At 35.1% G+C, this 17,017-nt stretch overlaps 1 protein-coding gene across 50 annotated transcripts in view; it reads left to right on the top strand.

The window, feature by feature from the left end:
- LOC115216480 (SWI/SNF-related matrix-associated actin-dependent regulator of chromatin subfamily D member 1) overlaps positions 1-17,017 on the top strand; it is a 93,659-nt gene that overhangs the window by 62,925 nt on the left and 13,717 nt on the right. For 38 of the 50 annotated variants that reach the window (XM_036506496.1, XM_029785850.2, XM_036506508.1 and 35 more), the window contains 7 exons: positions 667-699; positions 7,368-7,436; positions 8,969-9,007; positions 14,892-15,003; positions 15,769-15,811; positions 16,177-16,299; positions 16,840-16,902. In XM_036506496.1, the coding sequence (XP_036362389.1) occupies positions 667-699; positions 7,368-7,436; positions 8,969-9,007; positions 14,892-15,003; positions 15,769-15,811; positions 16,177-16,299; positions 16,840-16,902 (482 nt within the window). The remainder of the gene's footprint in view (positions 1-666; positions 700-7,367; positions 7,437-8,968; positions 9,008-14,891; positions 15,004-15,768; positions 15,812-16,176; positions 16,300-16,839; positions 16,903-17,017) is intronic. The other 12 variants (XM_036506519.1, XM_036506511.1, XM_036506528.1 and 9 more) reach the window with 4 other exon arrangements.

Genomic DNA, 17,017 nt, shown 5'->3' with positions numbered 1-17,017 from the left:
TTTCATATTTACATTTCTGTTTTTTTCTCTTTGGCATGTTCTATGGATTTTGTAGTTGAAGGGAAGGATTTTTGGGTGACAACAGAAAGGGGTTGTTACTGCATGTCTTTGGTGATTCCAGTTTCTTTGTATCTGCTAGAAATAACCTGCACTTTGTTGTTTTATTTTTCCTGTGCAGTTTTCTGTCAGTCGTATTTGTGTACTAATTCAAAGCAAGGCAATAATAACTATTTAAAAAAAAACAAACAAAAGAAAACGGTTTCTTATAAAAATTTTGGGATTTTTATTTGTTGGAAATGGAAAACATTGATGTGAAAAAAACACTGTTGCTGATTTTCAATTCCCATTTCTATTTGTGTAACATTTGCTCATGTGTTTTATTTGTTGGTAAAAACTGAAGACTTGGATTTCATTGTCTCCTATGAACAAGAGAATTATTAGCTGAATGACAAAATAGATCTTTCTTGCTAATACTAACAGGCCATCGTGTCATCACTGTATTATGATATATATATTATGAAAATAATTATAATGTAAATAATAACTTCTATATATATATATATATATACACATCTATAATCATTTATGAAGTTGTATATGGCCGCTTTTTTCTTTCTTTCTTTTTTTTTTTTTTTTACCTTAATGAAACTGCCCCTTTGTTTGTAGCCAATAGCAAGACCCGAGAGTCTGGAACCTCAAGTAAGTATTGTCTTCACCAGTTAAACCAGATGGTTGAAACGGCTTCTTTATTTTCCCACTGCTGCTCTTGTCTCTTGTCTTGCTGGCTGAGTTATATTTGGCTTCTATTTTATTGTATTGCTATTGTTTGGTTGATGTAGTTGATAGCAGTATTTGAATAGTTATTACTATTTATATTGTTGTTGTTCCTGCTGCAGTTATTTTGCTTGTTTACTTAATACATATAACTACTAAATCCATAGTGAGATAAGGAATAAGGTTTGGATGGTGTATGCAAAGAATGGACAACCAGTGTTGTTGTTGTTGTTTACTATCTACTTGTGATATGTGTTGTCAAATGAATGTCGTGCAGGAGTGGGGTTTACTGCAGCAGTTCTTGTCAGTCTGAGATATGGAGGTGGTTGATCAAAACGTTCATAGCAGTTTGTTTATCGTACCCACCCTACCATTATTTCTTCTGATCTGGGACCATACTGTACAGTCTTTCATCTGCTCAAAGACATTTGGTTATGTCTACTATGATTCAGTTTGCTATATGCATGTTTACACACACACACTCACACATAAATATACATTTTGTGTTGACTGTCAGGAAAAAAAAAAAAGGAGTCCTTGATACCATGATAGCATGGTAGAGATTAATAATTTATTTTGGTCGAATCAATCTATTACTTCTGAGTTTTGCCTGTGGGTGCTCAGGGTCTTTGGCAAAGGATTGACTCAATATATATATATCTTTGACTGTTAATTGCTTTCATTTGTATATTCATTACTTCTGGAATATTCTAAGAACCCCATCATAATTATTACCATGATGTGTCAGTGCTTCATGTTTGTTCAGTTGTTTTTCGTTGTGCCTATTTCTTTATGCTGCAAAATTGTTCAGTACAGGGCTTTGAAGTTAGATCAGTGTTATAAAAATTTTCTACTTCCGAATAAAACAGCTGCTACAGTTGTTACTTGTTGAATTGTTGGTGTTCATCAGATAAGCAGTTTAGTTCTTAGTTGGGTTTAAGAATATAGACGATGCTGCGTGTGTATTTGTGTTTCTCTGTCTGAAGTTTGACATGTCTTACTTTGAAATGTCCCATCTCAGGGACATTGCTATATATTTCTTAACAGGGTATCTGATATTAGTACCAGTGTTCCAAATTAGACTTGATACATCAATCTCTCACACTGTAATAAAGTATGCGTTACTGCTTACCTCACTTTGCAATGAAGTATGTGTTACTCCTGAGCAAATCCAACAATCTGCTCCCTTTTACTTGCCGTTTTGAAAGGCATTTCAAAGTTGGTGAATAACTTTTCGTGTAGTTTGTTATCTTTAGTGAAATACCTAAGTACCTAGATAATGGTGGTGGCATATTAGAACATTATTGTCAGCTTGCTCCACGTACAAGTGACTGAGGATCTTGGCTATTGCAAATTAGGGAAATATTGCGAAACTAATAGTGTACCCCCCCCCCCGTCCGATCTGGCAAATTGAAAACCATTAATATTCGTAGAGACAAGTCACATAACTTAGCTTCAGTATGCCTTGCTAACTACATGCTCCACTCTTATTTTGTGATTGAGTAGAAAGTGGCTGAAATGGCATTCTGCTATGGAAACGAGTCCTTCTAGTATTAGAATTCTCAGGTCTCATAAGAGACTGGTTCAAAATTGTAGATTCTGTAGTGGTGATCTTGCTGTCTTTCGAATCCCCATATTTATTGCAAATAGTTCCTAGTTGTCTTATTTGCAGTTGACAGCTGAATAAAACAAAACCTGAGGAATAAGGAACCTCTCAAAGTCAGCCAAAGACACAGTGAAACACATGCAGGCCATTTGTAACTAGGAGCACAATAGCTCATCCTATTAGTCCTTTCATCTCCTTTTCTACCTGCTGTTATGTCACTGTCCCAATTTTAATCATCTTCTTGACAATGTCTGGTGTTGAATAACAAAAATTCCTTTTCTACTGCCTTGGGTTGCTAAATGAGGTTAATTATATCAACAGCCTTTAGATCACATAAACATTTAGGTTTAATATTGAATAGAAAATGGGAAACTACTGAGAATATTTTTATTAGAATAAAACTTAGTAATGATATAAATTCAGTAAAGGTCATCTGAATGAGATACATTTCATGTATATTTTTTTGGAGTAGATTTTGTTATCTTTGGATTTGCTTATTCACGATTCTAGGCATATAGGTACATTCTGTTCATTTTGTTTTGGTTTTCATTAATGTAGCTCAACTACTAGAGGATGCAGAGGGTTTTTTCCTGCGTGTTAAAAACTTAATATTATTTCAAATTGAAAGCTGTAGTGTAAGGGGGAATAACTGGGGGTTATTTGAGAATTTGTGTTATGTTCTTTAAACACATTTTGTTGAGGCATTGTGACCATAACTCAGAAAATAGCTTCATCTCTCTCAAAATTGGAACTTGTCAAAAGACTTTTTATAAGATCCAATAAAGTATGCTTTCCTTTTTGTCTATGAAGCCTTGAAATTAAAAAGGAAGTACAATTGATGTGGTGACATTTATACCTTTCCCCAAAATATTAGTGACATTGAGTGAGAGACTCAAAACTAAGAACTAAACCAGGTCACTGTTTCTAGGAACTTACTGCTGTTTTGATTGTTGCTAAGTTAAAACGTTGATCTTAATTAAATATTTCAAGAAAATATAGAAATAATCTGTTGAGTATATCTTGACTCTTTGGTGTAGGTGACTGTTGTTGGGTTGGTTTTTTTAAAAGCTTACTAATTTTGGGTAATTAGTGTTCTTCATACTGATAGCATGTGATTCTAAAGAGAAATTTATGCAGATAACATGGAAATTAGAGATTCTCAACCATTTTTTGTTTTAAAAAAATCCTATTATATTTTTTTAAACTTAAATATTAGGAATTGTATTAGAAAAATGTTAAAATGTTTTGTGCATTGTAGAAGTATAACTAACTTAATGCTTGTAAGGTTTAACAAAATCTTATGTGGATGTGGACCCTGGTTGAGAACCACCGGTGTGGACAGACACTTCAATCCTTAACTATTTTTTAGATAGTTTGTGGACATTGAAGTTGACAAAAAGAAAAAAAAACCAAAAGAAAAAAATAGCAAAGAAACAAAAACCCTAAATTTGATTTTTACATTCATTTAAAATTAGTCTTGTTACTAATTGAGGATTTGAGTCTTTTTACCTAAATATTAACATCAGATTGTAGGAGAAAGTTCCAGTTTTAACTAGCAGTAAATGTAGTTTATCCCACATTAAGATTCACATCATCAAAACTATGGACAAATTCATTTAAAAAAAAAAACAACTCTGTTGATTTTCAACCAGTTTTGCAAAAACAAATGAAATTTATTTGATAATTCTAAACTTTTCAATTTTTATTTCATTTTTTTTTTTAATGAACTCTTAAGTTTAATTTTGTACTGATGTTTGTTTTTGGACAATTTTAGTTAATTCTGGCATGACAAGTGTTTAAGTGAAGCACTTGGCCGTCTCATCTTTATGGTTGACATGTCCTAAAATTTCATATTTCAAGAGCCTTAATTAGGCATTACACAGTAAGATGGAGTTTGTTAATAAAAATCCAGCTTCATTAGATAGTCTTTATTGAAAAGGGAGCCCAGTCATCATCATCATCATCATATCATTTAGCATCTGTTTTCCATGCTGGCATGGGTCGGATGGTTTGACAGCAGCTGGCTAGCAGGGAGCTGCATCAGGTTCCAGCTGTCTGTTCTGGCCTGGTTTCTAATCGCTGGATGCCCTTCCTAACACCAACCACTTTACGGAGTGTACTGGGTGCTTTTAATGTGGCACCAACATGGTGAAAATGAATTATTTCTTAGATTTGGGAGGCAAGCATGCTGGATTGAAACCCCAGTCTTGTTGTCCACTTTAAATGAAAGACTTACTGTGGAAATGGTTGCTTTTGGATTCTTTATACTGTTTCCATTCAACCTTTTAAAGTCTGCATAACATCTCTCTGTCCATTGTAGACCTGTTGTATATTTAGACTGACCAATTCCATTAACTCAGTGAGTGTCGGTCAGGTTTATGGTTATTGTAAAATAATTTATTCATGTAAAGGTAAATTATTTTGCTGGTATTATTAAAACCACAATATACACTCACTAATGTTAATCCTTTTGTGACCTTATTTCAACTGAAATACAGTTTCATTTTATTTTTGAATAATCAAGCATTTGGAAGGATCTAAAAAATAACTAAATTCTTCATATTAAACTGCTTTTTGGAACATAACAAAAGGATTTTATATAAAATTGTAATAGAAAAGTGACTTTAAAAAAAAAATTAATACTTTAAAATGAGCAGCTTTATAACAGAAGAAGAGGTGGTCACAGATGGGTTGGTATCGAGGATTAATTATATAATTTGGCATTTTGGGAGATATTATAACACTTAAATTTAACCAAGTGGCCCAGTAAATAGTTGTAATGAAAATAGCACAAGGCTTTACTACAGTATTTTAGTTGAACATATTTTACAACAACTGGGTTGGTCTTTTTAGTGCATGAATGTGAATGACTAGGGTACTGGAGAACCAGAGATCAATGTTAATATTTGTAGCACCATAATATTTGTCTCAGCAAATAGTGTTCAACTGATAACTGAATTGCTTTGATTAATAGTGAATGGTTTCTTATTTTAGACAATATAAAACAACCATTTAGTAAGTGATAATGGTTATAAGACCAATGAACTTAGTGTGTACAGTGCTCAGGTACACAACAACTCGTCAGAAAAAGTAGCTAAAAGTACATAGAATAAAGCACAAAAAGTAAAGAGTGAAAGTCTTTGAAAAAGGTTGGGGTGAGGCGCCAGGCGTACTTTTGGCAAATTTCAGGTAGTGTGGAAGTTTTGAAGGCTGTAGTGTCCTGGCAGCTGGCAATTGATGTGGGTAGTTTATTCCATGCTTCTGAGCATGAATACATGTTTCTGAAAGTCATGGGTGTGGTGAGTTTTTTTTAGCTTTTTATGCCTTTTGAGAAGTAGAGATTTATCAGTAACTGATTAAAATGATTAAAGTTTAAAACTTTGTTTAAAGGAATCATCTTCATTTTCTTCAATTAGTTTCTGTGCTGATTTCTATTTAAATGAAAATTTTGGGAATTTTCCCTTTGTGTGTGTGTCTGTGGAAATATTTCTGTACAAACATATTTAACACAATGTTTAACACAACGTAGTTGCAACTCAGCTAAAAGCATGGTTTATTTATTGCCTTTTTTGTCTTCCCTGCCTTTCTAATATTACTGACATTAAAAAAAAAACAACAAATATTGACCCCCCCCACTCCTTGAATGTAATCCTGTTCTGTGTTTCGTTATTCTTCATCTGTTTGTGTTAACTATGTCTCGTATATTATTTCTTTACTCGTGTAGTCCATCTTACTACATCTGTTTCATTTTTTTTCCTAATTATTTTATTGGGCATTGTTTCTTTGAATTTCTTTTCCTAGATATTATTTTAGCCGCCCTGCCCCCCCCCCCTCCATGTTTGATTGGCTTTTTGTTTCGTAACAATAGATTGTTGTCACTCAGTGCATCGTTCGAAAAAAAAATAAAAAAAAGTTTGTTTTGCAATTTGTTGATAGCTTTTATGCGTGTTGCAAGTGTTGCTAAACTTGCTAAACCTAGTCTAATAAAGGGTTTGCATGATTATTCCATAACCATAACCGTTTTTTAAAGTATGGTTCAGATTTGACCCAGCTTCAAAAAGTCTTTCACAAATTCTCATTTCCACATCCCTTAAGTAGTTTTTCTTCGTGATTGTCTTAAGATGTCACCTTAGCAGTGTAATCTTTACAGCACATCTCACTTTCTAGTTTAATTACATTCCCAGCATAACAGCCAGAAATGGAATGCAAGTGCTGTTTGGTCTTTTACAAAATTTTGTATCGTTGACTATCTAGTAGTTGAATGGCTAAGAGATTAGTTTACAATATCCAAAGTCTACCACTGCTCTTGTCATCTGTTATAATCTTGACAAAGCCTATTCTTGTGTTTACCTCATTCAGCCGAGAGGAAATTCTTACCTCTGCTGCAAGGTAGGAGTTAGTGGTTAGTCAAATAATTTTGCAATAAGTCTTGCAATAGTCAAAATTTGCTGAACCATTCAACTGATGATAGTAAAAGGAAAATAAAAATGAGAAAATTCCAAGGAAGATTAGGAAAAAAAAATGTTTCTAATACATTTTAAAATGTTTTCATGTTATGAATAATTGCACTGTTGATTGCAGCTAAATGTCTGGGTCAAATTGAAACCATTTTTATATATAAACACTTTGTATTATAAATATATATTTCTATAAATTCCGAGATTTTTATAAATTCTTTATTCTTTGCATACTTCTTACATATTCACTAGGCATTAAAGTTGAAAACTGACGTTTCTGTTTCTAATGTAATATTAAAAAAAAAAAAAAAAAGGTTTCTTTCTAATGCATCTAATATCCAATTCTTCAAACATTTGAAACTATTTCTCCATTTAATAGCATTTCTTGGATAATTTGATATTTAATAATTTTGCCATAATTCTGCTCTGTCTTCAAGTATTGCTTCTTAATTGTTTCTGTGGATCAACTCTTGAAAAGTTTTTTTTCTACGATAGTTTGTTTGAAAATACTATCACCTCTTTAAATACAGAAAGAGAGCTAAAGAAGAGAGAAAGGAGTAGAGAGAAAACAAAGAGGGTCAGGAAAGAGAAGTTGAAGAGTGAGTGGCAATTTTAAGGTTATTAAAACAAAGATTTTCTTACATTGTATCAAAGATGTCGATGTAGTCCAGTGATATAAGTTGTTGGGTTCCCAGGCACAACAAAGCACATTTCAAATCCTAGATTTTAGCTAAGGTTTAGTTTTGCTTATTTTTCTGCGGAAGTGCCTTTTCAAATATTTACCTAAGTCCTTGACTTAATTTTTTAAAGCCACCACTTTTTGAGGTGTGTTATTGTAAGGCCTCTTGAGAAATTATAAGACATCTGACCTGTCTCTGAAATTTGGTCACTGGTCTGAATTTGACACTTGGTCAATGTGATGAGAAAGGCACTTTTTTGTTTCCTTGTATAAATAACATCAATATGTTAGTGAGATGATTAGGTGATTAGCACGATAATAATTGTCTGTAGATGTGTGATAAAAATTAATCCATAGTTGATAGCCTGTAGACAGAAATAAGGAAACTCCCTACCCGCCTAGTAATGTAAGAATTTTACTTATTAACTGTAAAAAGACATAAATGACTAAGATAAAGATAACACAAAGGAGTTGTGGAACATTCAACTTGGTTCTATTTATATAACCCGTATCTGAAACTGTTACTGTTGGTCTTGCTGTGTGTAAATTGTCTGTTATTCCTGATACTATTTAAAATGTGTTCCAATCAAGAACTTGTCTGAGTTGTACTGAAATATTTGCTATAATATTCAATGGTACAAGTTGTTACAAGTACATGTGTTACTCCTCTGGATTATCATTGTTCTCTCTTTATTTTTAAGGGGAGCATTAGTTAAAGGTTTTGTTCTTAGGTGAGGTCTGCCTGTCCTCTGCACTTGGCAGTATAGCTGTAGTTATGTCCCCATGCCTGTAAAATGGAATGTTTGTTTTAAAAAAAAACTTTTGAACTTTTTAAGTCTATGAAGACTTTCTTCATGTTTTTAAATGGCAACTGGAAAAAATTTTTTAAAAAAGATATTAAAAAAAAGCAGAGAAAATAAATATGTTATACATTAAAAGAAAATACACTAGAATGTTATTTTTCTTAAGTAAATCACTAAACTCTCTCCTTCCCCTCTTCCTTATCTCCATCTTTTCTCTATTCCACTTAGTGAAATTGAAACTTCTACCTAGAGTTTTCACTCTTTAGCTTGTTATTTATCAGTGTTAAACAAACTCAGCTCTACTACCAATTGCAAAATTATATCAGTTCTGGAAAAAAAAAATCAAAAAAAAAAAAATCAAAAGACAAAAAAAAACAAAACAAAAAAAACAACAACAACAACATACAACACAAAACTAGAAATCTTGTCTAGTTATATTATCAGTTAATAAGTGAGCAGTTATTTGTTAACTACACCATTTAAATTGTTCTTCTACGCTTAAAACAACTATTTTCATTATTTGGAGTTATTTGATATAAATTGTTTGTTTGGATTTACTTGCGTTGGTGCAGCTTCTTCAGCCTTCGTTTTTCTTTCCATTCAACTTACTGAATGCCTTCGTCTTTTATATCTACCGGTATTTTTCCAGAAAGTGTCCAATCCCGACAGTCTCACTCCAATGTGAATGGTACGCTTCTCAGTCAGGCGACTGTTTTTTTTTTTCTCATTTTATCTCCTGTGTATGTCTCCTCTATGTCATGTTGATATTTATATATTTCAATATATATATGTATTTGTATATACAACCAAGGGAAAAGTATTTTACCTGTGGGCTCATATGTATATATATATATGTATATATATATATATGCACACACACACACACACACACACATCTGAAGGTGAAATTTCATGTTTATCTTATTCTTTAGGGGTGATATCATCGTCGATTTACTCTGTTCTTTTCCATATTGGTATGGGTAGGACAGGTTATCCCTGTTGGTGCCATCTTGGTCACACAGCAACAGAGAAAACCAATGTTGTGTATGTTTGTCTTACATTGTGGACTGGGTGCAGTTTACTGTATCACCAGCTCCATAAAAGCAGGGATAAACCGTCCCTCCCCCCTACTCTGCAGCGATTGTTATTTGGATTGGAGTTGCTGCTCTCCTCAGAGGTTATTGAGACCATATTAACATGTGGTCTACAGCTGGATGCCCTTCCTAGCACCAGTTCCCATGCTACCAATACTTAAGAAATTGTCTCATTCATGCAAAGAATTCTCTCTTCCTTGTATCAGTTTTTATCCAGCCAATGATTTGGCTTGCAGACTCCATGTCTCTTTTGTACATTCCACTTTTTAATCTAGTTTTGAATGTGTGTGTGTGTTGGTGTTTTATGTAACTGTTTATTTGCCATTTTGGTGCTGTATGTTGAAATATTGAAAGTTATAAGAATGGAAGAGAAGTAATCTTTTATGTTAAAGTATCATCATCAGTCCTTATCTCCCAGGTGGGAGTGGGTTGGATGGTTTGACCAGAGCTCTATGGCTAGATGCCCTTCCTAATGCCAACCACTTTACAGAGTTGACTGGGTGCTTTTTATGTGGCACCAGAACCAGTGCTTTACATGTGGCTCATAAATATCTTCTTTGTTGATTGAATATCTTGCTGTTGTATTGTTTCATAGTTTGGATAAAGGGGGTGGGGGTTGATAAAACTGCTGGCCATTATCAGAGAAGGGTAGAAAGTTTGAGCATTGCTAATCATGTTCTTTACACATCATTAGGTACTCGAATACCAATCACCAAGATATTTGTGTTAGGAAACACTTATTATGTCCAAATTGGAATAACCTTTGATTAAATTATCTTTTAAAATTAATTCTTTCTTCCTCTATTTGCTCTTAATATCATTATATTTACACATTCACCATTATAGAAATGATACAAAAGACATTGGTAAAAAAAATCACTCCACATATACGCAAATATCTACATCATATACATCCTGTTTTTATCTCCTATTTAATCCTTACTGCCCATTCTTATCATCATCATTTAATGTCCGTTTTCCATGCTGACATGGGCTCGATGGGTTGACAGAATACTCCAGAATATTCTTGTTTTCTGCACCATGAGGTATTCGTTCAGAATTAAGTAGTGAGAAAAATACATTTTGTTTTTCACTGTAACAGGTCCATGTTTTGAGATGTAAGAAAAGATTTATACAGGTTCAACTCCTTGATTGTTGTTGTATAATCTCATCAGTTTTATTTGAGCAGCTGCAGCTCTGTCTGTTGTTGTACAGGGGGAGCTGCAGCTAGGCAACTCACACTTTTGGGTCTTTATTTTAAAGACAATAGGGTCTGTCTGAGAGAAATTTGATACCTTTCTATTATTGACAGCCACATATTTAATAAAGGGTTAATAAACGATTGTTTTCTTTTGTGAAAGAATTCTTTGTCCAAAACAAAATATTTTCACATTTTTGCCCTCCATACACTTTTCTGGTAAATTTTTACTGGTACCATTCTCCATGAAGTACTGGCAGCTATTCTGAAAGTTCGCCTATCAATTGTAACACCCATCTCATGAGTGTAATAGTTTATTTACTAATCCTTTAGCAAATAAACAAATTGGCTGTTGCTAATAGGAACCTACCTAGGTTTATTTCTTTGCCAAGATTAAATTGCTAATGAAATGAATTATTTTGAAGTTTATGGGAAGGGACAGGCTCATTAAGGTGTTAACTATATTTAGGTATTATAGAATGAAAATAGACATTTTTTTTTTCTTTTTGCCATAATGATAATTCTACAGGTGAAAAATGTCAACCATCTCAGTCAACTTAATAACCCATTAACTTGCTTAATTCACCATCATCATCATCATTTGATGTCCGTTTTCCATGTTGGCATGGATTGGATGGTTCAACAGGAGCTGGCAAACCAGAGAGAGAGAGCAACACCAGTCTCCAGTTGCCTGTTTTGGCATGGTTTCTATGGCTGGATGCCCTTCCTAACACCAACCACTTTATAGAGTCTCCTGGTGCTTTTTATAAATCTCAAGAAGAATGTGACTCTTACCTTGGCATGAACTGAGGTACTAAACTAGGTTCTGTACAAATGACAAAAAAAGAGTTCCCTGTACCATTTATATCTGGTTCTGTATACCATGGCAGCCAGTGTTATTTGTGAAAGTATTAGTTTAAAAGCTGAGTCAAGAGAGAAGAGTTACAACCAGATGATATCTCTAAGCAATTTAAATGCACAATCTCAGTGGGTAAGGAGGCTACCCAGGAGTCATGACCTGGATGCAGCCTGACCTCTCCCCTTCCCTTAGAGTGTAAGAAGTGAAGGGCTGAAACACTTGTCCGAGGAGCGTTTCTTCTCAGAAGACCTTCCGTTGTTTAGTTCTTTAGAGAGTTGCTTACCACTGTGCCAACTTGGTTCAAATGTTTTCTATAGAAAAATATCAATTAGTTTCCTAGTGTTGTCTTGGTTGATTGCATAGAAATCTGAAGGTTTTATTCTCAGGCAAGGTGATGCTTTAATTCCCCAATTTTTGTCAGAATCATTGGTGCATTGTTCTAGCGTGAATTCTTTTGGGTTCATCATTTCGGGGTTTGGCAAAATAAGGTACCAGTTAAATACTGGGGTTCATCATGTTGATTAATTCCCTCCTTTAAATTTCAGTCATTATTTCTAAATGGCAATGAATGTTAGTATCAATATTATTCCTGTAAATAAGGTGATGAACTAACAGAATCATTAGCACACCAGGTGAAATACTTAGTAGTATCTTGTCTTTATGTTCTGAGTTCAAATTCTGTTGAGGTTGATTTTTGCCTTTCATCCTTTGGGGGTGTCAATAAAATAAGTTCCAGCCATTTACTGGGGTTGATGTAATTGACTTATCCACCCCACAAAATTGCTGAACTTGTGCCAAAATTTGAAACAAGTAATATTCTATAAATAGGTGATTGCTCATTGGAATAGTATCCAATTCCATTAAACCTTAGCATTTCATTATTTAATAGCGGTGCTTCCTAGATGCTCACAGAGATATAAATTAGTGTTGTTATTGAACTTTAAGGTCATCTCTGACTGAGCAGACATTCCAACCTTGACCATCTCATCTTCTAAGGCTCAGTGTAAATGGGGCTCTATATAAATATATCCATTATTTATTCTAAAGGTGATATTGTATAATTTAAGGGAGATTAGGCTGCTATTTCAAGCAGGCTAAGTGACCACGTAGCAGCACCCATGTTTGTTCCATTGTAGAGTGTGCCAATTCTTTATTAAATTATAAAGAAAAATCTCAAAGGAATATTGGAATTTATTCTAATATCTTAAAATATTTCCTTCCTGAACAAATAATAGGATATTTCATAAATTATATTTTGGAATGGTAATTTCTAATTACAAAGAATTGTTCTTCAGATCTATTTTTAATTTTTCAATTTCAATTCTTTACAACAGTGACTACTTTATGCTTAGTTATTGCAATTATGTGTGTGTGTGTGTGTGAATATGGGTGTGCCTGTGTAAATGTATGTGTAAACGCATGTGTATATTTGTGTGTGTGTGTGTGTGCATTTTCAATGCTAACATGTCAAAAGTTCCTTTTTCCGTTTGTTTACCATACATTTTACCGTGTTAGTATGGCTTGACCTGCGACTATTTGAAGCAGCATTATTTTTATGACCAAAAGCCCTTCATGTTGTCAACCCTCATCTGGTTTTTCAAGTAAAGAATTTTTTTTTTGTTCCACTGGTTGCTCTGAAAGTTCAGGATAACCATTTGTAACATCAACCAGAACTGTGACCATCGTATCACTGTATCACACCTGCTCTAACAAATGATTTCATAAATTATTGGTACTTGTGCACATATGAGCAGTCACATTTATGCGTGCGTGTGCACACACAATAGGATTTCATGCAGTTTCCATTTTCAATTGCTCACAAGGCGTTGATTGATTTTGGCTTTAGTAGACATTTGTCCTAGGTGCCACATGGTAGGACTAAACTCGAAACCCTGTGGTTGTGAACCAAACTTCTTAACCACACAAGCATTACTGTGCCTGATGTTTATTGAGAAGTTTTGAAACAAATCTTTCAGTTCTATGTCCTTTAAAATAAAACTGGATCTCTTCCTGTCAAGTGTCCCAGATGAACCAACTTCACAGCAGGAGGTGCAGATGAGGGCAGTTGCATCGAACTCTCTCATGCACCAAATGGCAGTTGCTAAAAAGCATTTGTGGAGTAAAATCATGTAGCAACACCAAATGGCAGTGCCCCAGCATGGCCACAGCTCGTGAGCTGAAACTAGATAAAATAAAATAAAATAAATTTATTCCAATAAACACTCAACCATGGAAGAAAAGAGAAACATTGTCTGTCAAGTTGATTTAAGCAGACAGTTTTGTTTCATTATGTTCCTTGTACATGTGGCAGCATTCTCCTGGGATGGCCTGAGCTGGCTCTGGCCAAATAGGTTCACTATGTCCCTCGCAATTGCTGACTACATCCGACTGTAATGCTTCTGTATGCAGCCCCTAAATCCACTTTAGGATTTAACAGATGCCTCACTGGGAGAGCAAGCATGTCAGATAGTTCAGATGCTGTAGTCATAGGTGTCATTCGGTGTTGATGTGTAGAGTTCATGTTTGGGGTTTCAGTGGGAATACAAGCTCACATGTGGTCCCTGAGATAATGTGGTCTGTAGCAGCTCATTTTGCTGGCTGTCCCAGCGGATTTGCTGACCGAGTCATCGCTGATTATCAGAGCAGACATGGGTTTGAAGCAGGTGGTACACTTACTTATTAATTAACCCATAGCTGGGCCCCTACTACTCCAGGCCAGAGTGAACCTGGAAGCAACAGTAGCTAAGAGGTGGTTCCACACTCCCCCAAAACACTGGAACTCCTGTACCAAAGTTCCATTACCTGATGCAATTTAAAGTGTTATTCTGGAACAGATTGTGTTCCTTGCAGAAGGCTAACTTAAAAATCTCATTTGTATTTCTCTGTCGAAACAGAGAACATATTTTGCTGTACCAATACTGGGCTGTTGTTATATTTCATCAGGCTGACCAAACCAAACAGTTGTGATGTTGGCTCCACAGCCGGGGAATTGGAGAAGTGGTAGAACATAGGATAACAAATTATCCTGTGATATTTCGATCCAGAGTTCAATTCCCATCAAGGTACACATCACACTTCATCCTTCTGAAGTCAATAAAAAAATAATGAGGTTAAAGTAACTGACGAGAGCCTATTAGGTACCCCACCGTGGTTGTGGTCCCTTATCTGAAACCAGTAAAAGAGTAAAAATAACTCAGTTAAATGGTTTCAAGTTGGAATGAAAATCAAATCAAAGATTTAAGTTTCTAAACTGAATCAGCAAAGGAAGATGGTGATTGGTTCTGGTGTTGGAGGGTGGGTGGGTGGGTGTTAGGGGTGGTTGGTGTTGAGGGGGGAAAACATAGGTTTAAGTTGGTTTGTCTAGAATATTCGTTTGATGTAATCACCCACCAAAATCTGTTTTTAACTCTGTTCTCTTCAGGTATGCCTCGAACAGGAATCTCACCTGGAATGCCGCCTCCTGGCATGCAGGGGCCTCTGGATCGGAAGCGGGCAGCGAATGAAGCAAGAGCACCTCAGCAAATCTCTAAACCGTAAGTTTCTGGAGAGTCTCAAAAAGTTTCCATCTTAGTTGTGTAGATTTAGGGACGTTTTATTTGTGAAATTCTTTTTTCATTTGCATTGAATTAATTAATAAAACCAAAAATTAAATGACCATATTTTTTATGAAGGAGGACACAGGCTTCTTAGACTTGTAGGAGTGGGGTGTGTGTGTAATATGGTTGTGGAACCCATCTTCCACTGTTGCTGCAATAAGAACATAATCATCATCATCATCATCGTTTAACATCTGCTTTCCATGCTAGCATGGGTTGGATGGTTTGGCTGGGGACAGGCTCCAATCTGATCTGGCAAAGTTTCTACAGCTGGATGCTCTTCCTAATGCCAACCACTCTGAGAGTGTAGTGGATGCTTTTTATGTGCCACCAGCACAAGGGCCGGTCAGGCAATACTGGCATGGATCACACATGAATGGAGCTTTTTATGTGCCACCGGCCCAGGAAGCAGTCAGGTGGCACTGGCAATGACCACGCTTGAATGGTGCTTTTATGTACCACTGGCACGAAGGCCAGTCAGGCGGTACTGGCATCGACCAGGCTTGAATGGTGCTTTTTACGTGCTACCAGCACAGGAGCAAGTTTAACATCTTGTATTCTATGATTGTTTAACACATTTCTGCTTTTAAGATTATTTGCTGCTTAACCTTATAACTTCTTAAACTCTTGAGAAATCATTGAACATTATTTTTTTCTTTCTCTCTTTTTCCCTTCTCCTCTTGTGATGGCTTTTGAAACCAGTAAAAAGAAAAAGAAGATAGCAGATAAAATTCTACCTCAGAAAGTAAGTTCTGTTTGACATACTCCATCAATATTTTTGTTTATTATGGAAAGTTAGTATCAAAAAAAAAATTTTTTTTGAAGAAATTTCTTCAACCTTCTTCTGATTTATTTTTTTCTTTTTTAAATCTCATAGAAACAAAATAACTGAATTCTTAGGAACTAACGAAGGACGTATTTTCATTAAATGTTTTAGATGTTGAAAGTAAACTTACATCCATTCTGGAGGATTGTGTATGAAAATACAAATGCAATTAGTTTTAAAATAAACCCTACAAAATTACTAAAATTGATTCCACTTGACTTTTTCCTTTCCAACAATTGGCTTTTGTTTCTGCTCAGAAAGAAATTACTTTTGTTACTTTTCAGGTTCGTGATTTGGTCCCTGAATCTCAAGCGTACATGGACTTGTTAGCATTCGAACGGAAATTAGATGCCACTATTATGAGAAAGAGGCTTGATATTCAAGAAGCTCTGAAGAGACCAATGAAGGTAAGACTGGGGTATTGTATCCTTGCACCATCCTCAAATCATCATCATTGTTTACTGTCCACTTTTCCATCCCTGCATTGGTTACATGGAATTTGTGGAGACCGGTTTTCTGTAACTGGCTTCCCTTCCTGTAGCCAAACCTTGTTTCCAAGCAAGGTAATACCTCTCCTTGGCCAGACATGTTTTTCAGAGAAGACGGGAAATGAAAACACTGCATATATGACTGATGCACATTTACAACCATCACATGATGTTAAGACAAGGGGGCGCACATGCACACACACATGCACTTTTTTCAGGCTTCTTTCTGTCTACGTCTACCAAATCAACTCTCAAGACTTTTGGTTAGCCGAGGGCCATAGCAGAAGAGTTATACCTAAAATACTGCTTAAGACAACATGGTTGTAAAGCAAGATTTTCAACCACAAAGCCATGCCCGCGCTTATCAAATGCAGACTTCCTTTTTGCCTATGTTGTCAGTATGAAGACTAAAACAGTGTTTTCTAACAATTCCTTTTAAAACTATGTTTTGTTTTCCAGCAAAAACGAAAGCTACGGATATTTATCTCCAATACTTTTACTCCTGGGAAACCAGAAGGTGAGGTAAGTAAATCTTCATGGTCCTCTTGCATATCATCATCGTTTAATGTCCATTTTCCATACTGGCGTAAGTTGAATGGTTTGACAAGATTCATCAAGCCACAGGGCTGTGTTGATT

Source organism: Octopus sinensis, linkage group LG10 (genome assembly GCF_006345805.1).
Source record: "Octopus sinensis linkage group LG10, ASM634580v1, whole genome shotgun sequence".
Lineage (NCBI taxonomy): Eukaryota > Metazoa > Mollusca > Cephalopoda > Octopoda > Octopodidae > Octopus > Octopus sinensis.
Note: the sequence above shows the minus strand (reverse complement) of the source record. Positions and strands in the feature narration are given on the sequence as shown.